This window comes from Rhinatrema bivittatum, chromosome 8 (assembly GCF_901001135.1).
Source record: "Rhinatrema bivittatum chromosome 8, aRhiBiv1.1, whole genome shotgun sequence".
NCBI classification, from domain to species: domain Eukaryota; kingdom Metazoa; phylum Chordata; class Amphibia; order Gymnophiona; family Rhinatrematidae; genus Rhinatrema; species Rhinatrema bivittatum.
In genome coordinates, this window is record NC_042622.1 from 185,583,792 (window position 1) to 185,609,929 (window position 26,138).

At 45.0% G+C, this 26,138-nt stretch overlaps 1 protein-coding gene across 2 annotated transcripts in view; it reads right to left on the reverse strand.

The window, feature by feature from the left end:
* Nucleotides 1-26,138, reverse strand: part of ATP2A3 (ATPase sarcoplasmic/endoplasmic reticulum Ca2+ transporting 3) — a 154,950-nt gene that overhangs the window by 63,703 nt on the left and 65,109 nt on the right. For both annotated transcript variants that reach the window (XM_029612054.1, XM_029612055.1), the window contains exons 5-8: nt 25,978-26,116; nt 23,637-23,717; nt 21,454-21,539; nt 10,435-10,899 (exon numbers count right to left, since the gene is read on the reverse strand). In XM_029612054.1, coding sequence (XP_029467914.1) covers nt 10,435-10,899; nt 21,454-21,539; nt 23,637-23,717; nt 25,978-26,116 — 771 coding nt within the window. The remainder of the gene's footprint in view (nt 1-10,434; nt 10,900-21,453; nt 21,540-23,636; nt 23,718-25,977; nt 26,117-26,138) is intronic.

Here is a 26,138-nt window from a genome sequence, read left to right on the forward strand (position 1 = left end):
GATGTCCTAAGAGACTTCTCTCTTATTATCAAGCTTACTGAAGAAATGCTTAGTATTACGTCTGGCCCAGTCCCATCCAAACACGGTGCAAAGGAAGGCCTTGCTTCTATAGACCCTATACTATGGAAATCAATGCACTTTATAAACTGCAGAACTCTGCACGGAATAACAGATTGAGGCAGGTATAAACTCTCATGAATGCCCCATTTTTTTCAGTTATTATTTGTCATTCACTAAAGTACAGAACATAGGCACATTTGTTCTGAGCAAGGTGCACCTGATTTCAGGGGTAAAAAAAAAAAAAATACTCCACTCACTCCGACGACCTCTTCCCTAAATTCCCAAAAGCACCTCATCTGTATACTTTTACAAAAAAAAAAAAAAAAAAAGAGAGAGACAATATTCCAAATGTACTTTAAATTATCTGGTTAAATTAGTTCAAAATATCAAGCGATTTTTCCACCTCCAGGTCCCTCCCCTCCAACTTTAGAGCTGCTACTGGTATTCAACGCGACTGAACTCCCACTCATTATGCAGATGCCGTAGGAGCTGCTTGCTTTGCTACTGATCATCACCAAGGAAACCGGAGTGTGCCAGCCAGATGTATTCCAAAGGCGGATTATTCCACTGGTCTTCCATTTGTTTGCCAAATGCAGACGGCTGCCTGTGGCATCACAGGCACAGTAAATGACCACAGATAAAAGACCAACTGTCCTGCCCAGTCTGTCCAGTTATTCTGGTCTCCACTGCTAAGGATATCTCCCAGCTGCCAGTCATAGGGAGCTTGCCCATTTGTAGGATGAAACCGCCCCTCACTGAGAAGTCCATATTCAGTCTCCTCTTAGCACACACACAACGTGTGTCGGCTTCAAGACGTTGGTTGGGTTATCTCCAGTTCACGACTGCATTACAGCATCCATTCCAGTGGAAAGGTCATCTTTTCGGCAAACTCTATAATCTGGAGGGGTGGCCCTTGTAAAGCTTATCAACAACCTTCTACGGCTTTGGTTTCCATCAGAACCCAGATGGTCACTAGAACTCAATGCTGAAGCAAACAACAGGACAGGATACATTGTTTGTGTGATGTTGCATTTAAACAGCTGCACATCATGGCCTATTAGAATATTCTAGTATTGCTCCGAGACTCTGCTGTGGTTCTGTCTACGGTGAGCTCATGGGGGGAGAAAAACAAAGCCTGAAAACAGCTCTCGCCACTGTTCAACAACTCAGTGAAAGTTTTTTCTTTTACCACTACAATAACCAAAGGCAGCACTGCAGGAAATAAATATTTTGTAAAAAGTAAATATATGATTTTTTCTTCTAACCGGCAAACCTTGAACAGAACAGCTTCCAATGTACTTTCCAAGTGAGTTAATTATGCCTATGCATTTAAAATGCACTCAGCCACCACAGCTGGTTCATGTTTTTAAAGACCCTGTTTTGACATGTGCTTCCTTTTTTTTTTTTTTTTTAAATTTTCCTCTCAGCCAGTTTGTAGCTCTGGGATACTGCTAAACTCTTTATTCTTCCCTTTCTATAAAGTTTCCTTCCTTCAACAACTATCTCTGCTTTCTCTTTGTAGCATGGGTACATTTCTTCTCCTTCACAGGTGCAATACAAAGCTGTTGACTGCTATTAATACCTCCCTTAGGGAATAGTCATGATGGGCAAGACCTCAACCAATCACTTGGGACCTTCTAAAAATGCCCATTACTTGGGACCATGAGGAAGAAGCTTTAAGATGCCACCTTAAAACTTCGGTCCCCATACAGCTGCTCCATGCATTTCAATAGATAGCAAGGAATAGCGATGTTCACTTTGAAAATAATAAAAATTATTACTTAATTCTTTTTGATGCTGTACCTGAAATGTATGAAGACCCAAAAAACACAGACCGACTGAACTTGAACAGAGTGATCAATTTACCAAGCACTTATCACCAAGAGCAGGATATGGTTGATTCTGTTCACTAAACAGGACTCAAAATCTGCACTAATTTCTCAGTTTCATCCAGTCTTAAACTGGAAACAGGGAAGTTCAGAGCTTGTTGACTGGTACTTCACTGGCTCATTTGATGACGCATCTCATTATCCCCATCAAACATCACAGTGCCTAGTGGAGAAATTCCTTACCTGATAATTTCATTTTCCTTAGTGTAGACAAATGGACTCAGGACCAATGGGTTGTGCTCCCTGCCAGCAGATGGAGACAGAGCAAGCTGACTTCACAGTATACATAACCCTGCAGTGACCCCAGCCTGCCAGTATTCTCTTCAAAAGCAACTGTGGACAGACTAGCAAAAAACTTGATTAAAAACATGATCAAAAACATAACCAGAACTGAATTCAACCAACAATAAACACTTAACTCACATAAGATTCTAGGTACCCCAAACGCGTACCAGTAATCCCTTGGGACCCAGAGCCCCACAGGAGGACTATTGACACACTCATGCGGCAGCCAAGGGCAGGAAGCTGAGTCCATCTGTCTACAGTAAGGAAAATGAAATTATTAGGTAAGGAATTTCTCCATTTCCTAGTGTGTAGGCAGATGGACTCGGGACCAGTGGCATGTACCAAAGCTACTCCCCAACAGGGTGGGAGGCTGCGTGTGATCCGGTTATACCGCCCTTGCAAAGGCTGCATCCTCTCAGGCCTGTACGTCCAGACGATAGAACCTGGAGACGGTGCGCAAGGAGGACCACGTCGCTGCTCTGCAGAAATCGACAGGAGACAGCAGTCTAACTTCCGCCCATGAGACTACCTGAGCCCTAGTGGAATGAAGTTTAACCTGAGAAGGTAATGGCTTTCCTGCCTCCACACAGGCTCCCGTGATCACCTCCTTAATTCAGCGAGCTATGGTAGCCCGTGAAGCTGGAGCGCTCTACTTACTCCTGCCATGGAAAACAAACAGGCAATCCATCTTTTGAAAAAGAGTCAGAGAACTCCAGACATCGCACGTCAAGATGCTTAACATCCAAGGAGCGCAAAAGGCAAAACTCCTCCACAACCCTGACCTTATCCGGGGATGACAAGGAGATGGACTGATTCAAATGAAAGTCCAAGACTACCTTGGACAAGAAGGATGAAACAGTACACAGCTGTAACGCCACTGGAGCCACCCAAAGGAACGGCAAGACAATGCCTGCAGCTCAAAAATCCAAATGCGCAGAACATATAGCCACCTGGAACACAGTCTTCAAGGTCAACAACCGCAAGGAAAGGCTATGCAGTGGTCGGAATGTAGGGCCTGCCAAAAAGTCCAGCACCAAATTAAGACTCCACAATGGAACTGGTACCTCAAGGGAGGCCTAAGTTGCTTCGCTTCCTTCAAAAAAATGGGCCACATCAGGATGAGACAAGGAAACACCATTCACCAGGCCTCTGAAAAAGGCAAAAGCCACAGCCTGCACCTTCAAGGAATTAAGGGCCAATTCTTTATTCAATCCATCCTGCAAAAAATCCAGAATGTGAAGGATCTTAACTGAATGAGGAAGAACACTCTGCGCCTCACACCAGGCCTCAAAAAAAACTCTCCAAACCCACACATAAGCCAAGGAAGTGGAAACTTGCAAGCGTGGAGTAAAGTGGCAATCACCGCAGAGGAATAACCACGTTTTAACAGGCAAGCCCTCTCAAAGGTAAACCGTAATATAGAATTGAGTTGGATCCTCATGAAGAACCGGTCCCTGCTGAAGCAGATCCATGTGCGGCAGAAGACAAAGGCAGGCCTCCACCAGGAGTTGACGCAAATCTGCATACCAGAGACACCTGGGCCAGTCTGGCACCACCAGGAGTACTAGCTCCTGTGGCCTTCAATCTTGCGAATTATCCTGCCCAGCAAGGGCCACGGAAGAAAGGCATAAAGCAATCTGTCTTCCAGCCAGACCTGTACAAGAGTGTCTATTCACAGGGACCATGGATCTCTCCTGTGCTGTAGAAGTGAGGAACCTTCGCATTTCGAGAAGTCTCCAGCAGGTCAAGGAATGGAAGTCCCCAGTGATCCACAATCAGCTGAAACTCCTGACAACACCCATTCTATGAGGTCCAAACTCTCCCTGCTGAGAAAGTCTGCTCTTACGTTGTCTTTTCCTGCAATGTAAGAGGCCGAGATCATCTGCAGATGACCTTCTACCCATTCCTTCAGCTGGTCTATTTTCTACGACACTTGCTGGCTCTTGGTTCCTTCCTGGCGATTGATATAGGCCACCGTCGTCGCATTGTCAGACATCATGCAAACCGCTTGATTCCGCAGCCTGTGGCTGAACTGCAAGCATGGCAGCCATACCACTCGGGCCTCCAGGCAATTGATATTACAGCAGGACTCTTTGGCATTCCAGCGCCCCTGGACCATTAACTCCAGACAGTGAGCCCACCCCAACCGAGGAGACTCGCATCTGTTGTGAGTACCAACCAGGCCAGAGAGGACAAGAGAACTTCCTTTCTCAGATGATCCTACTGCAACCACCACTGGAGGCGGGAGCAGATTTCCATCAGCAAGTGGAGCCAAACTACAATCCTGAGACTATGAGTTCCAACGAGGTAGCAGAGAGCGCTGAAGAGGACACATTATGCACTCTTGCCCTCCCAGCACCACTTTCAGATTAGCTCATCAAACAGAGTACCTATAGGTAGGACCATATCATCGGGCATATGGTGTTCATCAACTGACGCACTTGAAACATCAATCTCTGGATCCGAACTTCCGGTAGAAAAACTGTCCTGTCCCATGTCAAACCGGACCCCCAGATTCTCCAATGACTGATGGTTGAAGATTGCTCTTGGTCAGGTTCACTGCTTAACTGAGCTCCTGCAATAAGGAGATCACCTTGTGTGTAACCAGGTGGCTCTCTTCCTGAGACTTGGCTCGAATCAGCCAGTGGTCCAAATATGGGTGCCCCAGGATTCCTTTTTTTCACAAGGTTGCTGCTAGCACCACAATAATCTTGGAAAATGTTCTGGGAGTGGTGGCAAGACCAAAAGGCAGCACCCGAAACTGATAATGGCACCCCAACACTGCAAAGCATAGAAAGCGTTGGTGTTCCAATCGAATGGGAAATATGAAGGTAAGCCTCTGACAGATCCAAGGAGGTCAGAAATTCCCCTGACTGCACCACCATTACAGAGAGTAAGGTTTCCATTCAAAAATGAGTCATCTTCAAATGACTGTTGACCCTCTTGAGATCCAAGATGGGACGAAAGGAGCCCTCCTTTCTTGTGGGTACAACAAAACACATGGAATATTGCCCTATACTTTCTTGAGATGTGGGCACCGAAACCACAGGCCTCAGTCTGAGGAGACTTTGAAGTGCGAACTCCACTGCCTGCTTCTTCTGCAGGGAGTGGCAAGGGGACACCATGAACACGTCCTGAGGAATACTGTGAAATTCCAGTGCATACCGTTCGCGTATCACCTCCAGGACCCACTGGTCCAAAGTGATCTCAACCCACCTCCAATAAAAGAGAGAGATGTCCCCCTACTTCATGTTCCAGAAGGTGGGTCGGCAAACCTTCATTGGGAATCTCGGGAAGGGCCACAACCTGAACCCGCTCCTCTCTTGGGCTGCCAGGGATGAAAGGACTAAGACCTACCAAAAGGCTGATTCTGATAAAAGGTCGGCTCTCTGTAGGGACGAAAACACCTAGAACCCCAGAATCGAACCCTCATACCAAAGTGGTGCTGTAACCATTTCTTATCCTCCAGCAACAGAGGCACTGGAGACTCGCCCCACTTACTAGCTAGTTTCTCTAACTCGCTCCCAAACAAGAGCGAGCCTTTAAAAAGCATCTTGGTAATATTGGCTTTGGAAGCTGTGTCAGCTGACCAATTTCACAACCAGAGTTGATGCCTGGCCGCTATCACAGAGGACACTCCTCTGGCCGAGATACGGACCAAATTACAGCCTGCACCTGCTAAAAAGGCGGCAGCAGGCTCCTTAACCGCTCTGGAATTCCCTCCAGACTCATCAACCTCCTGAGAGACAAAGCATCCAAACCAGGAACACCCAGCTGTTTCAAGGTCTGGGAAATCAAAGCCGGCAATTCATCTCTATGAAAGAACTACCACATAATTTGATAGAGTTCCAGCTCTGGAGGAATTTCCCCATCTTCCAGGGAATCCGGATCAACGTCATTATCAGTGCCATCCGGATTCCTATCGGGAACACCCGCAGGGAGCCGGGGCAAGCCCTGGCACTTAAACATAGGACTGGAAGACAGAGAAGCCACCGGCTGAGGGTCCGACTGGAATGGGGGAAGCGGAGAATTGTGCCTGAAGAAAGCTTGTAAGCCTTGAAAAAATTCCACCCAAGAAAAAGCAGCCGGGTCTAGACCAAGCCCAGAAGGAACTAGAACTGGTCCCACAGAACTGCCCTTGCCAGCGGAGGAGCCACTTAAGAGAGAACCAAGATCTGGCAACCCTCCAGTCAAGATCGTGACCAACCATTCATCAGAATGGGAAGAGCCAGGCTTAGCAAAATCCAAGGAAGACAACCATCCCTGAGCATCTGAGCAGCACTGACACAGGTTAGAAGTCCTAATATGATAGGGAACACAATAGGAAGAGGCTTAGGCTTCTTGCTTACCGGCGCCATTGCAGCTGTAAACATGCGTCGGAACGGCTCGCGCTCAAAAATGAAATGCACTCAAAAAATAAGCGCCTAGAAGAAAGTGCAGCAAGGCGCACACACAACCTGTGTACGAAGTGCATAAAAATGTTTTGACATGTAAAAAGCACACCAAAAAAACTGAGAGCACAATGCATGTGCGGAGCCAACACACTGCGCACACCAACGCCTACAGAGGGCAGCAAAACATGCATAAGAGTGCGCGAAAACGGCCGCCGCAACCTACCACATGGCGTGCAAGAAAAAAAGCCTAAGTGCGGAGCCTAGCCCACTGGTGGCCGCTCAATCCGCCAGGCTGCCCAGTTTCCCAACCCCAATGGAGCAGGAACAAATATTGGCACAGTTCACCGAGAACAGAGACCGGAAAAAGTCCTGAAACCCCTCTAAAGGATGGGAATAAATAAAAATGCTTGGGGGGTAACCTGCACGGACTGGCAGTTACTACCTTGGGAAGCTTGCTGGGCAGACTAGATGGACCATTTTGGTCTTTTTCTGCCATCATTAGTATGTTACATTAGTATATTAGACGATACAGCCCAATCGAAGGCCAACGATCTGGCCTTATTCTTTCAGAACAAAATTTCCAACACCCTGGCTAGATTACCTACCAGCCCAAACTCACTGCCTCCAAATACCCTCCACCTACTGAACACAGACATAAGCTTGGAATCCTTTGATCCTACTCACACTTTAGAGGTGGAAACCCTGATAAAAAGAATGAAACCTTCAACCCACCCTCTAGACCAAATACCTTCCAAATATCTGATTCTCATACCAGAATACATCTCCAAATATCTAGCTGATATTATCAATTGTTCCCTCTCACAAGGAATATTCCCGGATGCTCTCAAACTGGCCACACTCAAACCCATACTCAAAAAACCGAACCTGGACCCAGACGACCTTAACAACTATCGCCCCATATCAAATCTCCCGTTTGTAGCTAAGATCATGGAGAAAATCGTAAATAAGCAACTTTCAAATTACCTAGAAGACCATAATATTCTACACCCGTCACAATATGGTTTCCGAAAAGAACACAATACCGAAACCCTCCTCATCTCACTCCTTGATCATGTTTACATTGGCTTTGATAAAGGACAGTCGTTCCTCTTAGCTCTCCTCGACATCTCTGCAGCTTTCGATACTGTAAATCATAATACCCTTCTAAACCAGCTATCAGACATAGGAATTGCAGGATCAGCTCTTAGATGGTTAGACTCCTTCCTTAGCAATAGAGGCTATAAGGTTAAAATCAATAACAAGGAATCCTCTCACACTAACACCCCATTTGGAATCCCCCAGGGCTCCTCCTTATCGCCCACCCTGTTTAACATCTACATACTCCCTCTCTGCCACTTACTCTCAAATCTAAAACTTAAGTTCTATATATACGCAGACGATGTTCAAATTTTAATCCCAATATCCAATTCACTGGACTCAACACTCAGGTTATGGAACTCTCACCTGCAAACGATCAACCATTACCTCTCAAGCCTCAACCTGGTGCTCAACACTTCCAAGACAGAACTATTGCTAATCATTCCAGAAGGCAGTCCCTTCCAACACCAACTGCAAGCTAACATACAAATATCCCGCGCTAGAGATCTTGGAGTCATTATTGATAGTCACTTGAACCTAAAGCAATTTATAAAACACACTACAAAGGAGTGCTTCTACGAGTTACAAGTACTCAAAAAACTCAAACCGCTCCTATTCCATTATGATTTTAGATCTGTCCTCCAAGCCATTCTGTTTTCCAAGATCGACTACTGCAATTCCATTTTGCAAGGTCTCCCGGCTGCTACTATAAAACCCCTCCAGTTGCTCCAAAATGCAACGGCGAGAATTTTGATGAATACCAATCGGAGAGCGCATCTCTCCCATTCTAAAAGATCTTCACTGGCTCCCAGTAAACTTCAGGATTCTCCATAAATCACTCACAATTATCCACAAATATATTCACCATCAGACCCCTCTTGATCTGCTACACCCTCTCAAATTGCACTCGACAGCCAGACCCTTAAGGGATGCCTACAAGGGATCCTTACATGTTCCTCCTATCAAAGTTGTGCACCACTCAAACATCAGAGACCGGTCATTCTCTATCACAGGTCCCTCCATCTGGAACGCCATGCCTCCGGACCTCAGGCAGGAAACTTGTCTACTAACTTTTAAAAAGAAATTAAAGACATGGCTGTTCTGCCGAGCCTTCCCCGCCACTAGCCCAACAGCCTGACTTAGAATTGTTCCAGCAATTATGTAAATAAACGCTAAATAACGCTTACAAGTTATCATGAGGATGGCTCCTTGCCTCCCTCCCATACTCTCTTGTATATAGTACTTTATCTTCGTTCTCCCTTTTCTTATTTCCTACTCCCAGTTAAGGCATCCTTGTTATAATGTAACTTTATGCTCCTTCAAATTGTCTCTTGTTGATTGGTTGGTTATAGTTACTGCTTAGTTCGATGTAAACCGAGTTGATTTGATTTGTATCAAGAAAGTCGGTATATAAAAGCCTTTAATAAATAAATAAATAAATAAATAAAATGTTACTATGTAACTGTCCCTGATTCAGGTAAAACTCTCTCTTTTTTTAAACCTTACCTGAGGTCAGCGCTTACTGGCTAAGTACAGAGACTGTCTCTGGCTGTGGGAGAGAAGGGCATCTGCCGTCACCGCCATACTCAGCCTCCTGCATCTGCTACCTTTCAGCTGAACTAGCAGCTAAGTCCACACTGGGAAACCCAGCTACCAGACCAAGGCCCACCTCTGAGGGACCATGGAAACCACCTCAGGAATTCTCAACTGGGGAGGGACCATTAGGTATCACCACAGGAGAGTGGGCCTTTTCCTGAATTTAGAATTTCAAATTTCTCCTTTCAAAAAGCTCAAAGCAATCCCCATAGGGAGATGCGTGTCCATCATCTGCTGGAGACAGAAAATACTGGCAGGCTGGGGGTCACTGCAAGGTTATATATACTGTAATGTCAGCTTTCTCTGTCTCCATCTGCTGGCGGGGGAGCATATAAACCCACTGGTCCTGAGTCCATCTGTCTACATGCTAGGAAATAATACGCTTACTCATTTACCAGAAGCCAAAGTGTGTCAAGACTTACAAGGCTGTACATTGTGGGGTAGATTTAAAAGCCCTGCGCGCCAGCGCACCTATTTTACATAGGCCGCCGGCGCGTGCAAAGCCCCGGGACACGCGCAAGTCCCGGAGCTTCGTAAAAGGGGCAGGAGGGGGCGTGTTGGCAGGCCGGGGGTGTGTCTGGGGGCAGGTCTGGGGCATGGTGATGGTTCGGGGGCGGCCCGGGAGTGCGATCCCGAGTCCCCCGGCACTGCGGCCTGTGCCGGGGGATGCCAAGGCGGCTGCTTGAGGCAGGCAAGTTACGCCTGCCTCAAGCAGCCGTAACTTGCACAACAAAGGTAGGGGGCGGGATTTAGGTAGGGCTGGGGGGTGGGGGGATGCGGAAGGAAAGTTCCCTCCGAGGCCGCTCCAATTTCGGAGCGGCCTCGGAGGGAATGGAGGCAGGCTGCGTGGCGCGGCGCGCACAGGCTGCCGATTTTGCGCAACCTTGCACGCGCCGACCCCGGATTTTATAAGATACGAGCGTATCTTATAAAATCCGGCGAACAAAAGTATACGCGCGCGTACTTTAAGATCTACCTCTGTAAGTGAAATGGTATTCTCAGTGTACTTCAGTATGATGTCCCAAAAATCATTATCATATCATGAATAAAGCACAACTTTTTTTTTTCCCACTCTCCATGCTTAAAAGAAAGAAGCAGCTCTGTGCACTTACCTGGCAAACAGACATTTGATTAGTGGTCAACGTGCCAGTCTTGTCGGAACAGATGACTGAAGTGCAGCCCAGTGTTTCTACAGAAGGCAGACTCCTCACAATTGCATTTTTCTTGGCCATGCGCCGAGTGCCCAGCGCCAAGCAGGTGGTGATCACAGCAGGAAGGCCTTCAGGAATGGCAGCGACGGCCAAAGCCACAGCAATTTTGAAATAGTAGATGGCACCACGAAACCAAGAGCCTCCATGGACTGGGTCATTAAAATGACCGATGTTAATAACCCAGACAGCCACGCAGACCAGGGAAATGACCTTTGAGAGCTGCTGGCCAAATTCATCAAGCTTCTGCTGCAGGGGGGTCTTCTCTGGCTCTGTTGCGGCCATCTGGTTTCTAATCTTCCCAATCTCTGTGAACACTCCAGTAGCAATGACAATCCCAACAGCCTTGCCAGCTGCGATGTTGGTACCCTGCAAAAGAGTGAGTTTATTTTATATTTTATGTCAAGTGTACATACATGTCTTGGATCCAACATGGAAAACATAGACCTATGGGTTTCTCTTCCTAAACCTTAAGTGGAATTTTCATTTGAATAAATATGCATGAGATAGATTTACATACAATAGAGGTAGCACATTCAAATCTATCTAGGAGGCTAACGATTTAGTAGTGTACATACAGAAGGCAAACTTTCAAAAATAATTTACTGGCATAAACTGGACGTTTTAAAATTGCCTTTTACCCACATGGAGTGGAGGTGTTCCCAGGGACAAGGATAGGGCAGCAACACATGTAGTTTCACATTGCAAATCTACGTGCATTTTTCTCGGAAAAAGGTACCCGCAGAAGAAGCAGGTGCGAATCTCTGCTGGTACTTTTCCACTGGGCGGTTGTCAAAACTAGTGCAAAGCCCACAGGAAAAAGGACCCATGGAATCTGCATCAAAATTCAAAAGTTTTGGGACCTGTCCAAGCACTGTATAGTTCTTGGTATGCCCTGAATTTCTTTCAAATGGACAGCAACCCATCTTCCTCTCAAGTTTAAAGCCCTACTGACTTACTGCTTCCCCTCACACCACTGGTCTAATTTAGTTTCATAATTCATTTTCTCAAGAGCTCTAAAGGGATGAGAGAAACAAGTCCCCCCAACAAGCTCATTACTTGGTGGAGACGCAGGGCGTCTATGCTCTACAGTTAATTCAGAAAGCTGAAGGCACCAACCTCTACATAATACTACCAAACTTAGCCCTTCATTAATCTCCACCTAAGGCTTCAAATGTGCACAGACCTCATCTCCTTCAATCCATAATGACTCAATCAATGGTTATTTTTACCTCAAGTTACACCAGCTGTCGAAAAACTGCCTCTCATTAAGACATGCCCTTGTTAGGTATCAGGCAAAACGTGCAAGCTGCTTTGAAAGTAAATATATGTCCAACTCGATTGTTCCTTACTCATTGCCTTTTCATAGTACCCAGACCTTTCACTTACTAAATTCTCTGATATTTTCAATGCAGGGGGAATGGGTGGTTTAACTGCAGATAGCAATGGTCAAGGGGTTGGATTTTTTTTTATTAAGGAATGGTCTCCTTATGGAAAGTTCTGGTCTATACTATGATAGAAAATGCAAACAAACCCTCTCAAGATAATTTTTCAACTGTCCTGACTGACATTCAATGAAACACCCTTTTCCAGCTTCTTTCAAATGGCACCAACGAAGGCAATAATACTGGATGTGCATGTACGGGGGTCATCAACGGGGAATCAGGTACGCTTTTACGTCTCACTGTGAACCCTCTAAGCAATTAATGGACAAGACAAGAATGAGATCATTTGATAGAGCCGAGCGGGAGATTCTGTCTATTCTCACTCTCACCTTTATTAAACCTCACCTGTGCTACACCTGCTTCGGGTCATCACACTAGCCAAGCAGCTTGAGCCATTTTAAGCTTAAGAGACCAGTTGAACAGTTGGATGATGAAATCTAACAGAAATTAGGGAAGCTAAAATTTGGCAGCACAATAATTTATTTATTTAGATTTTTTATATTTTGCTTTTTACACTTTTTTCAGAGCTTCAAATTGGATTACATCCAGGCACTGTAGATATTTCCCTATCCTCAAAAGGGCTTACAATCTAAGTACCTGAGGCAAAGGAGGGTAAAGTGACTTGCCCAAGGTCACAAGGAGCAACAGTGGGACTTGTGACCCTGGTCTCCTGGTTCCTAGCCCGAGGCTCTAACCACTAGGCTAATGGGAGATTTCAATTACCTACATAAGCTGGAAAATATATAAGTTTCTTGTTAACTGTTCAGCAAATATCTACTAATTGTTTAATCTGTTCAATGTAAACCGCTAATGAGGCGATAGTTCTTGTTCCTTGTAAACCGGGGTGATATGTATATTATACAGGAACATCCGGTATATAAATCCTATAAATAAATAAATAAATACATATTTCTCTCAGGTTCAATAAAAGTCTGGTGTTATAATATCAAGTAAAGTTTATCCACTGGTCGAATGTTCAAATAAGATGAAATATAAGTTTTTAAAAACTCGTTCACCACCAAAACACTGCTGTGTTAATGGCACTTAATGACTCATGTGGCAACTAACTTTCCAAACTTAGATTTCCATCAGACACTTTGACATTTGTCATCATTGCTTAGGTCAAATTCTAGCCTCACCGTTTTGAATTTCTCCTCACAGCGCTCTAGTTCAAAATCGCTCCCCAGTGTTCTTATTTAACAGGAAATGAAATGCAAGTTTTTTAAACTTGTCCACTGCCAAAAAACTGCTGCATTAATGGTTCTGTTCTCAGCACTCTAGTTCAAATCTTTCCCCACAGCATTCTAAATTTAAACTTCTCTCAACACTACAGCGTTTCGGCATACAAAAATGTCTGCCTCAGGGGAACTTCCTATATTTTTGTAGACTGGCATCTGTGTCACCTTCTCAAAAAATGACTGAATCCCCATGGGGTGATTGATATCCATGCCAGAAATGGTATTTAATAGTGATGATTCAGAGGAACTGAAGCACATCACTGTGAACTTGGAAGATGTAATAGAGCAAACTGACAAACTAAAGAGCAGCAAATCACCTGGACCACATAATATACATCCCAGAGTTCTGAAAGAACTCAAAAATGAAATTGCAGATCTATTACTAGCAATATGTAACCCTATCATTAAAATTGTTTATTGTACCTGAAGATTGATGTCACATTGGCCACCGTGCTCTGGGGTGATCTTGGAAACTAGACTAGTGAACCTGTCAGTGTCCAGGAAAATCACAGAATGCTATTCTAAAGAAAAAATTTAGTTGTGACACAGCAAACAGATTTACTCAAGAGAAGTCTTGCTTCACCAATCTGCTACATATTTTTATCTGTTTATTTCATTTATATTCTACTTTATGTAGGGGTTAAACATGCAGATGATGGTGAGCAGGTGAATACAGTATATGGATTTGTAAAGTCCCACATGAGAGACTCCTGAGAAAATTTTAAAAAGTCATAGTATAGGAGGCAATGTCCTATTGTGAATTGCAAACTGGTTAAAGGACAAGAAACAAAGGGCAGGATTAAGTGGTCACTTTCTCAATGAAGGAAGATAAATAGTGGAGTGCCTCAGGTATCTGTACTGAGATTGATGCTTTTTAATATATTTATAAATGATCTAGAAAAGGAAACAATGTATTCCACGCATTAAGAAAGGTGGAAGGAAGGCCAAACTATTGCTGATAAGGTTAAAAAGTGAGGTGAAAGAAGCTATTTTAGCCAAAAGTTCTTATTTCAAAAATTGGAAAAAGATCTATCAGAAGAAAATAGGATTAAGCATAAGCACTGGCAAGTTCAATATAAGACACTGATAAGACAGGCTAAGAAAATTTGAAAAGAAATTGGCCATAGAGGCAAAAACTCATAATAAAAACTTTTAAAAATATATCCGAAGCAGAAAGCCTGCAAGGGAGTAGGTTGGACTGTTAAGATGATTGAGGGGTTAAAGGGACACTTAGGGAAAATAAGGCCATCATGGAAAGACTAAACATTCTTTGCTTCAGTGTTTAATGAAGAGAATGTCGGGGAGGTACCCGTACTGGAGAAGGTTTTCAAGGGTGATAATTCAGATGAACGGAACCAAATCACAGTGAACCTGGAAGATATCGTAGCCAGATTGACACACTGAAGAGTAGTAAATCACCTGGACCTGATAGTATACACCCCAGGGTTCTGAAAGAACTAAAAATGAAATTTCAGACCTCCTACTACTAATTTGTAACCTAAAATTGAAACCATCCATTATACCAGAAGACTGGAAGGTGGCTAATGTAACCCTGATATTTAAAAAGGGCTCCAGGGGTGATCCTGGAAGCTACAGACCAGTAAGCCAGACATCAGTGCTGGGAAAAATCATGGAAATTGTTATAAAGAATAAAATCACAAAACATTTAGATAGACATGGTTTAATGGGACACAGGCAGCATGGATTTACCCATGGGAAGTCCTGCCTCACAAATCTCCTACACTTTTTTTGAAGGGGTGAATAAACATGTGGACAAAGTTGAACCAGTAGATGTGGTGTAATTGGATTTTTAGAAGGCATTTGACAAAGTCCTGTATGAGAGGCTTCTAAGAAAACTGAAAAGTCATGGAATGGGAGGCGATGTCCTTTTGTGGATTGCAAACTGGTTAAAAGACAGTAAACAGAGTAGGATTAAATGGTCAGTTTTCACAGTGGAAAAGGTCAACAGTGGAGAGCCTCAGGGATCTTACTTGGACCGGTGCTTTTTAATATAATTTATAAATGATCTGGAAAGGGGTACGATGAGTGAGGTTATCAAATTTGTGGATGACACAAAATTATGCAGAGTAGTTAAATCTCAAGCGGATTGTGATAAAATTGTAGGAAGACCTTGTGAAACTGGAAGATTGAGCATCCAAATGGCAGATGAAATTTAACGTGGACAGGTGCAAAGTGATGCATATAGGGAAAAATAACCCATGCTATAGTTACACAATGTTAGGTTCCATATTAGGAGCTACCACCCAGGAAAGAGATCTAGGCGTCATATTGAAATTGCTGGCTCAGTGTGCTGCAGCATTCAAAAAAGCAAACAATGTTAGCAATTATTAGGAAGGGAATGGCAAATATCACAATGCCTCTGTATTACTCCATGGTGAGACCGCACTTTGGGGTAGATTTTAAAAAGGTGCGCGCGCTACCCGGCACGCTCAAGTTATAAAATCAAGGGTCGGCGCGCGCAAGGGGGTGCACAATTGTGCAACTTTTGCGTGCTGAGCCACGCTGCCTACCCCCATTCCCTCCCCCTAACCTGACCTTCCCACCCCTTCCCCTAACCTTTCCTCCCCATAGACCTACTGTAACCCCCCCCCCCCAAAAATTTTTATTCTACCTTTTGCGCCTGCCTCTGGGCAGGTGCACGTTGCGAGCGCCGGCAGGCTGCCAGCACGCAATCCCTCGACACAGCAGCAATGGCTGCTGTATTGCAGGCCTCTGGCCCTGTCCCCTCCCCTTTTTGCAAGCCCCGGGACTTGCGCGTGTCGCCGGGCCTTTTTAAAATAGGCCCGGCACACGTAACCCTTTTAAAATCCGGCCCTTTGAATATTGTGTGCAATTCTGGTCCACACGGCTCATAAAAGATACAGTTGTACTGGAGAAAGTGCAGAGAACGGTGACCAAAATGATAAGGGGCTTAGAACAGCTCCCCTATGAGGAAAGGTTAAAGAAGTTAGGGTTATTCAGCTTGGAAAAGAGCCGGCTGAGGGGGGCTATGAGAGGTCTACAAAATCAATAAAGGACTTGAACAGCTTAATGTAAATCAGTTATTTACTCTCTCAGATAATAGATGGACTAGCAAGTATCTCATTTGAAACAAATCAAGGAATATTCTTTCACTCGACGCACAATAAAGCTCTGGAATTCATTGCTAGAGGATGTGGTTATGGCAGTTAGTGTAACTGGGTTTAAAAAAGGTTTGGATAAGTTCCTACAGGAGAAGGCCATAAACTGCTATTAATCTATAAGAAATAGCAGCTTGGGCACTTAACAGGTACTTGTGACTTGGATTGGCCATTGCTGGACACAGGATGTTGGGCTTGATAGACTCTTAGTCTGTCCCAGTATGGCATATTTTATGTTCTTATGAGTGAGGTGATCAAATTTGCAGATGACAAAACTATTCAGAGTAGTTAAATCACAAACAAATTGTGAGAAATTGTTGGAGGACCTTACAAGAATGGGCATCCAAATGCCAGATTAAATAAAAAACAATTAAAAACTTCTCTTTTTATTGTTTATTCTTAAGATTACTTTTTATTGTATTAACTGTTTTAAAGGTAACAAGTTCATTGAAATTGAGAGATCATTTTATTATAATTTTTTTTTTTTTTTAATACTTCTATTTATATTGTTTGTTCGCAGTATGATTATGTACGATTCCTTGTTAGCCGCCTAGGGCTTATGCATGGGCTGCATGTAAATAAACCTATAACTTATAACTATGTGGACAAGTGCAAAGGCATGCACATAGGGAAAAGTAATCCAAACTGTAATTACACGATGTTAGGTTCCATACTAGGAATCCCCAGGAAAAGAATCTGGGCATCATCGTAGGCAGCAGGTTGAAGTAATTGGCTTAGTGTTTGGCGGTGCTTAAAAAAGCAAACTATCAGGTCGATACAGTAAGGCCGCGGTAGAAACAGTGCGGCAGTGTCAGGCGCACCCTTCCTCCCCGCACGCACAGTTCTCTTCACTAAGTCCCCGATACTCTCTTCTAATTGCATGCAAATGCATGCCGCGGCTGTGAAGCGTTAGGGAAGGGTTATGCCCGCGCAACCCATTTTACTGTATAGGCGCTTAATACAGCGCCTATACAGTAACCTGGGTGCGCTGGTACCTGTCATTTCAAATGTCATTTGGAATGACAGGCACCGGGAGGAGGGAAGCAGCGAAGCGACTTACTTCTTGCTGTGTCTCTCCTCCTCCCGGAGCAGGGCGCGAAAGCAGCCTTGCTCCGGGAGGAGGTGGGACACAGCGGCGAAGCAAAAAAAAAAACCAAAGGCGCGTGTTCGATCGGGCGGGTGGGCGCGTGTTCGATCGGGCGGGTAGGCGGCAGCAGCGGCGGCAGAGAAGACAAAAAAAACCAAAAGCAATTTTGGTTTTTTTTTTCAAAAAGCGACAATTTTGTTTTTTTCCAAAAGCGACTTACTTTTGGGATCTGTCAAGATCCCAAAAGTAAGTCGCAAAAGTAACTTACTTTTCTGAAGCCATCAGGAACAAGATCGTAGCTCCTCCCGATGAAGACGAAGATGGCCGCCTGCACGGGAAAGCGTACAATTGGCCGCTGAAGACGTGACATCACGACGTTTGGCGTCTTCAGCGGCCAATTGCACGCTTTCCCCCGTGCAGGCGGCCATCTTCGTCTTCGTCGGGGGGAGCTACGATCCTGCTGATGGCTTCAGATCCCGGGGGGCGGGTGGGCGCGTGTCCGGCTCCCGCCGCTGCCTGGATGGGTGGGCGCGTGTCCGGCTGGATGAATGCCCGTGCGATTTTGGCGCTCATGGCATGAGCACCAAAATCGCACGGGCATCCATTCCGGCGGGGGCCGTGCATTCATCCAGGTAGAGGGAACCGTGGGCCGTTTTCGCCACCGGTTCCCTCTGCCTGGATGAATGGCCGTGCGATTTTGGCGCTCATGGCATGAGCGCCAAAATCGCACGGGCATCAATTCCGCTGCTGCCCCCGGATCCTGGATGCCGCTTTTTTTTGCTTCTTTGCTGCCCCCCCCCCCCCCCGCTGCCGCTGCTGCCCCCAGATCCCGCTGCCCCCCCCCGCTGCCGCTGCTGCCCCCGGATCCCGCTGCACCCCCCCCCGCTGCCGCTTACCCGCAAAATCGGGAGGAAGGGAGAAGGGACTACCGTAGCAGGCCCGAGCCTTGCTACTTTTTCGTTTTTTTTTGGTTTTTTTTTGCTTCGGGAGGAGGGGACCGGACGGGGCTGCAGGAGACCGGACTGGGGCTACACCGGACGGCTGGACCGGGGACCAGGGCAGGTAAGCAATGTTTTTTACACTACACTACACTAACTCCTACTAGGGGGAGGCGGTAAACTAGCACGTTAAGGCCGCGGCAGAACAGCGGGCTACTGAGGAGATAATATCAGCGCCCGTTACAGTATCGGAGGGGAATAGCTAATTCCTTCATTATACAGCTTTTTCGTTCATTTACATGCTGGGTGCGGAAAGGGTTATGTGTTTATTTTAGGAAGCGCTAAGGACGCGTGAAACTGGAGACTGTATTGCTGGACCGCCTTACTCGTCTGTATTGTGCGCTCCCAGCACGTTACAGACGGGGAATCTTTAACTGAACGTTACTGTATCGACCTGAATGTTAGGAATTATTAGGAAAGCAATGGCAAACACCACAAAGAATTTATACTACCTCCATATTGTTCCATGGTTTGATCGTATATAGAATACTGTGTGCAATTCTGGTCACCGCATCTCAAAACAGACATAGCAGAACTGGAGAAGGTACAGAGAAGGGCAACCAAATGATAAAGGGGATGGAACGGCTCCCCTATGAGGAAAGACTAAAGAGTTTAAGGCTGTTCAGCTTGGAGAAGAGACGGCTGAAGGGGAATATGATAGAGATCTTTAAAATCATAAGTGGAGTGGAACAGGTAGATGTGAATCAGTTTTACACTTTCAATAAAATAAAATAAAACTAAGGGACATTCCATGAAGTTATTAAATAGCACATGTAAAACAAATTGGAGAAAATACTTTTTCACTCAACACATAATTAAAGCTCTAGAATTTATTGCTGGAGGATGTGGTAAATGCAGTGAACGTAGCTGGGTTTAAAAAAATGTTTTGGACAAGTTCCTGGAGGAAAAGACCATAAATGGTTAACAAGGTAGACTTGAGGAAAGTAGATGCTTATGCCTGGGATAAGAAACATGGAATCTATTTACTATTTGGGATCTTGTCACGTACTTGTGACCTGGAAACAGGATACTGAGCTTGATGGATCCTTGGTCTGACCCAGAACAACAGTTCTTATGCAAGCTAGTTTGATGTAACACAACATATTATATGGTAATGAAAAAGGAAGCCATTGTCAAAAAAACTAACCAATGCAATTCTACCAGTTAGGTTTACTATGAACGTATTTTTCAAACACATCTTCTTTTATTCTTTTCTTCCATTTTTGCCCCATTTCCTCTCCCCTATCATATCATAAAATCCCCAAGACATCTTTGCTATCAAGATGGGCTTACTAGCCAAGATCTGGGATGGAAGATGTGTTACCAGATATAACTTTCCCCAAAAGGAAGACTATTCTCCTCTCTTTCTAGGCACCTAGAGCATCAACCATGAGATGTACCAATGTGCTGTGGGCTCTTCATTAGATTCAGGCCTCCTACACCACAGCACCCACTGCAACAACTGAAGAATGAGGGTGGCTCAGTTTTTTTCACTATTTTCTGGTTTTTTTTTTTGTTGTGGCTCAGCCGCTTCTTCTTGTGCTACTGGGCTTCCAGCTCAGTTGAAAGTGGCTGCCTACTGGAAGTGCCATGCCATGAGCCTCCATTCTTGCATTAGTAGATGCTAGAAGGGATCCTATTTGCAAATGACCTGAGAGTAAGCAACGAACACTTCTAGATGTCTGTAGCATTATCTCACGGCCCATCTGTTTCTATCTCTGGAATAAGCCAATTCATTCAGCACCCCTTCCCAGTCCCATGTTCCTTCCGATTATGATAATTTCATTCCTGCATTATTCTCTGTCCATATCTGGAACATTTCAACCTTTGCAAGATGTTGGGTCTGGTATTTGTTAAAGAAATGGGGGGTTGATTTTCAGAGAGATCCTTTTCTCTTAAATAAAAAGGACACACCTGGCAGGATTCTGTGGGACAAAAGCTGCCAAATTTGGCAGAGCAAAGACATGGGCGACCCTGGAGGCATTGCCAGGGCTCGCTAATTTTCAATGTTAAGTGACTGTGTGCCAGGTGAAGTTAGGATGCACAAATGACAGGCCTAAATCTTGCGGGCTAGATTTAGGATGGTTTTAAGCCGAAAATCCAGCTGGCTAGCTTCAGCTGAATTTGGGCTAAATTTGAAAAAATGATCCCATGCTGTATATGTTGTACCGAGAAATATGATCCCATGTTGTATATGACAAGTACCGAGAAATATAAAGCATAGAACAAACATCATTATGGGCTCTCTCAGGGCTTTCTCATATAAGTCCCCACTGTTAAAAGTATATACTTCTGCTTTCAGCGAGCACCGGCAAACTCTCTCATTCCAAGTAAATATTGATCTTAACTTCACCTTGCTCAATATTTACCTCTCAGAAACCGAAGTCAATATTGGCTTAATATCAGCCATCTCATCTGCAAGGTTCTTATAACCAAGCCATAGACCCAGTGATAAATGGGACCATTCATATTGTTCTTAAACTCTCAGGCAACTCAGCTATTGAGATCGCCAAACTCAACATAGCAGACAAACAAAGCAAAAACAAGAATGGATCATTCAGCCACTATAAAGGCAAACACATTGTTCTTTAAAATATCTCTTATTTTATAGGTACGAACAGAATTCAAATGTATGAACAATGTGCAGCTTGTAGATTCTTTATAACCACTTGATAGGATAACAGTATGTTCACTCCTGGCACATACGCTCAGTGTTCATAGGGAACCCACTTCCTACATGTGGCACCTCTAGAAGTGCCCGCACTGCTGCCACTTTAACAGCATTAGGTGCTGCAGGCAGCCATGGTGCAATGCATCTTCTCATCATCCTGCTTCTTGCATTCTGGGATATGTAGTCCTGCATATCTTGGGTTGGTAGGATGGCAAACCCTAAGATGCAGATGCAAAAAAGAGTTTAAAAACCAGAATGGACTCAAGTACCCCCGCTGTTTAGACGTATATACATAAAATCATGAGATCTCAGCCTGCCACTAGACTCCTAATGACGGGACTTACGGAGAAGAGCATGTTTTTCTTGTCCTGGTTGACAGCCCTGGGGTCGGGAATGGGATCCACATGTTTAATCACCGATACAGATTCACCTGCAGATACAAGAAGCAAAAACCTTCTGAAATGACATCTCTATTCATCAAAGCTCCACAAGGGAATTTATCAGGGAGATATGGTTATGAGTAATACGCTGTCACTAATGCTAGCTAGAAACGAGAAAGGCATTCTGAAAGCTCACCCAGCTAACCTCCATTCTTGTGAATTAAACAATGAATGCCTTCACAGGTGGGAGATCTTTAAAAACAAATGGCTACAATGGATTCTGGCACCAGGAAACCTGTACTTATGACCACTTGCTAACAGATGATAACTGACCATTAGAGTGGAACAATACCTTTAGTTCGCAGGAAATAACTTACCAATTCATTTACGCTATACTGAAAATACAATCCGCACGCCAAGACTCTCAATCCATAAATGCAACAACGTTCGTCCTAACCCAATTGTGGCCTTATTTGACCTGTGAATCTCTTTTGCCAAGGGATGTGATGTACTGTGCTGTGCTATGCACAGACATTCAGAGACACCTGGGTTTAAATTTGTGGCTCTGGTTTTCTGCTGCCCAGGCCAGCTAAGGCTGGGGGTGTTGCTGATGCAGTGCTGAATTCCCCCAGAGGCCACTGCACAATGGCAACACTAAGGGGTCAGATTTAGGGCCCATGACTGCAGGAATCTGGAACACTTACTGCTGCAATGAGTGGACTGAAGTCAGGAGGGGATATAAAACCAGGGGGGGGGGGGGGGGGGGGGGGGGGAGACATAGGTGGATGCGAATGAAGACTCGAGCTCTGAATCCCTGGCTCCAGTGGAGATAGACGCCCAAAAAGGGGCAGGAGGTGACTACTGGCTCCAAAATTATGCACATTATACACCATTAGCTGCATCCTAATCCTGGCCATGGGCCTCAGCTGCATCAGGATAAGATGTTTGGACTCTGACCACATTAAAAGATATATTTTGGTACAGGCACGGCTGCAAGTCCAGTTCCTGGAAGCCCTGGATCTAAATGAATGATTTTAAAACTAAACAGGTGTAAAATGTCTATCACAATGCACAGTCTTTAGAGGTACTGCTTACACTTGTAGCCCAAGGCTGAAATACGTCTCATGTGTATCCCAGTTCTCCTAATGGCTCGATATCAAAAGCAGATTTGCAAGAATACAGCTCACAGTTAGCCTGGCTGTGCAAGAAAGAAGGGCGTGGGACTCGCGCCTTTGACTGTCGCATTCTGCGGGAGGGCTTCCCCTATCTGACTGGGTTGCAGCCTTTGCTCGCTGATCCCCTTCACCCGGGCCAAGGGGACCCCCCATGCCACTTCTTGCCAATCCATGGTGCCAGTGCCATTAACACAGCGGGAGGCAGGCCTGCTGCCTTTCCATAGCGCTGCCAGACGCACTGACTGTGCACAACGGATGTCTTTCCCTTTTTCCTTTTATTTTAAAACACTTTGCACCAATGCCACCCACTCATATTTACGCCTCCCATGTATACTTTAAAACGCATATAGGGCAGGCAATTTGCTGAAAGCCCGTTTCCACCTCTGGCTTGGAAACTTACCCTCCCCTATGTACTACTATGGCAACACATGTACAAAATTATCTTGCCAATAAAGGTCCCTAAATCTGAAATATTCAAATCATGGGTCAAGTCCGGCCAAAGGCACGAGGGTAAGTCTATGTTTTACAGATCCAGCACGGCCCAAATCCTGGTTCTTCAGAAATATGGAGAAAAACCAACAAATCACATCCCCCCCCCCCCCCCCCAATCCCTTTTAACTCTTAAAATGAACTGAAGCAACCGTAGATAATTTAGCTTTAAGCATAAACTCGTGGACAAAAAAAACAGCTCCGTTACCCTTCACCTGCGCAAAAGGATTGGTTCACCTCAGACTCTAATCTGAGCTTTGTCACAGGCACAGTTAGTCAAATGTCCCATTTGCTTCACCTGTGAAAATCAAAATTATACTCCAGGGAGTGTGGATCTCATCGCAGTTACATTCAGCAACAACCTCACCCATCCTGGTCTTCAAGAGGATGGATCAATCTGGTCTTACGAGTCGAGTCATGGTCTAAACGCGAGCTGCGTTTTATTGTGACAAACTCCAAGCTCCCTCCCTCCCCGCTCATTACCTGTGAGAATGGACTGATCCACCCGCAGAGTTGTGGATCGAATCTCAATGATTCTTATGTCAGCAGGAACCTTGTCTCCAACTAAGAAATGAATTAAAGAGGAGAAAAAAAAATTCCTTTTGTTAAAAAAAAAGGTACAGCTTAGATTCCGCACAATTCTCTAAAGAGTCGGCTCAAACCATCACAAGTCGCCAGGAATTTCCAACTCATCCCTTCAAAAGCCAAGTTAAATGGCAAACGCGTATCCCTTCCGTAAAACAACCACTGTACCAGCGTTTGATCTATTTACGTCTCACCATTTTCATGCCAGACATTTTTGTTTTTAAAAGTGCGGTTTAATTCCCTTGGCTTGGTCAGGATCCAGTTTTGTGTCCTCAATGGGGGTAAAAATTACAGGGGGCTAAACCTCCTCCATGATGGTCAGGGCTCTCATTTCTAGCCAAGAGGCCGGGAAGGTAGCACCCTTGGCTCAGACCTCATGTTTGATTCCAGTCAAGAAGAGACGGAGAACGCTGTTGTACTCCAAAAGCTGCAACAGGCACCCGAGCAGCTGAAATTTAGGCAGTGCTCCCACCTTTGTCCTTTCCTTTGCTCCGGGGGGCTATGTTATAGGAGGCAGATGTTCAGAAGCTAGCTGGCTAGTGAACATGGCCGGCTAAACTTATCCAGACTTTAGAGACATTCAGTGGTATGGTCACAATCCTGAATATACCCAGATCTTAGCTGGATAAACTTATCCAGCTAACTTCAGACCTGCTCAACAGCAGCTCTAATTTATCTGGCTAACTTAGCTGGATAAGTCTCCCTCCTAATTATGCCTCATCCCTCCCATCGCTTAGCTGGCTAATCTGAAAGCTGCTGAACGCAGCTGGATACTAAAATGCCGCCACTCAGCTGGATAAGTCGGAACTTATCCAGCTGAGTGGCACTGAACATCGACCTCCAGTTGTCCAAGGGACCAGCCATGAATATTACAAGTTTTACATCCAGAACCTGCCTGGATAAAATTTGTTTTGGGGTTTTTGTTGTTTTTTGGGTTTTTTTTTTTAATTTGGCTTTGTCTGAGAAAGATCCCCTCTGCCCTTCTGTTGTTATCCACTGCTTGACCCCTTCACCCTCAGTGTGATCTTATAAGGACAGTATTGTGTGTTGCCAGATTTCCTACTTCTCAAAATGGACTACAGTACACGTGGAACAATCGTTAACAGACATAAAAGGACGAGAAAGAGAAAACGTGCGTGTGCGCAAGCATGCGCAAAGGATATTGGTGGTGAAGGGCCGGTTGAGATTTGCAATTCCCCATAAACATCAGATGCAGATGACTTTTTGCCATGAGAAGATGGAGCACAGACATTTATACATTCCCAAGTAATTAAGGGGCACTCTTATAAAGTGAAAGAGTCAGCAACGGGGCTGAAGGACATCACTGTATAACAACCGTTATAACATTTCTGGAAGGGCAAACGCTGCAGGCTTTGTGCAGGGGGGGGGGGGGGACCAGGAGTTAGACATCGCTGGCTCAGTTCTGGCTTATCAGGCCAGCAGCGGGTTGGGGATGCTGCGGAGGTGGTGTTCACGGCCCCTGGTGGGAGGGCACAACGGCTGAGCACAGCAGGTGGGATTTAGGGCCCAGGCGTGCTGGATTCTGAAGGAGCCTACAGTTTATAGACCCCCCCTAACCAAGGACCATCACTGCAATGGCCGGGTTAGAGCAGGAGGCAAAGGAAAGGAATAAAAGCCAGGAATTCCCACCCCCTCCCCACCAGTAGCTAAAGAGGAAATCGCAAGGTGTCGTGGCCTTAACTAGGGTTAAGCTCTGACTGAACTGGAAACCACCAAACAAAAAAATAAAATATTTTCAGGATTATGTTAAGCGGAATAAGAATTCAAACTCTTATACTATAAGATTTTTTTGGCGGGCGCAAAGCAAGAGAAGCACTTTTAAAAGCAGGGATACGTCTTGAGTCTAAAGGATCAAACCCATGCCAGTGAGGAGACATCAGCGACGCTAGAAAAGTTACCCTAAAAACTCCATTAATTCTTTCATCTCGGGAGCTGCCTTTAAAGATTCAGGCAAAAGCAAAGCAAAAAAAAAAAAAAAAGAATAAAAGCCTGGGAGTCCATCTGCTTGAATAATTTAGAAGCAGTGCAATCTTCTGCAAAAAAAAAAAACCCAGCCCTAGAAATACGGTACAAACAAATACACCACTTTCCTCAGAAAGCACACTGGTGGGTCTTTTGCCCCGAAATGCTAAAAATTTTCCCTTGCCCAGAAACTGAAATCCAGCTCCACGTATAAAAGTAATTAGGAAACGGAGGGCAAGCGATTTCTGTCCCATACCTGCCACTTCAACAATATCACCAGGAACAATATCACGGGCTCGAATCCGCTGGACTCCATTCCGATCTGCACGGATCACCTTTCCCATTTCTGGCTCATATTCCTTCAGGGCCTCGATAGCACTCTCTGCATTTCTTTCCTGTAAACACAACAACATGAGT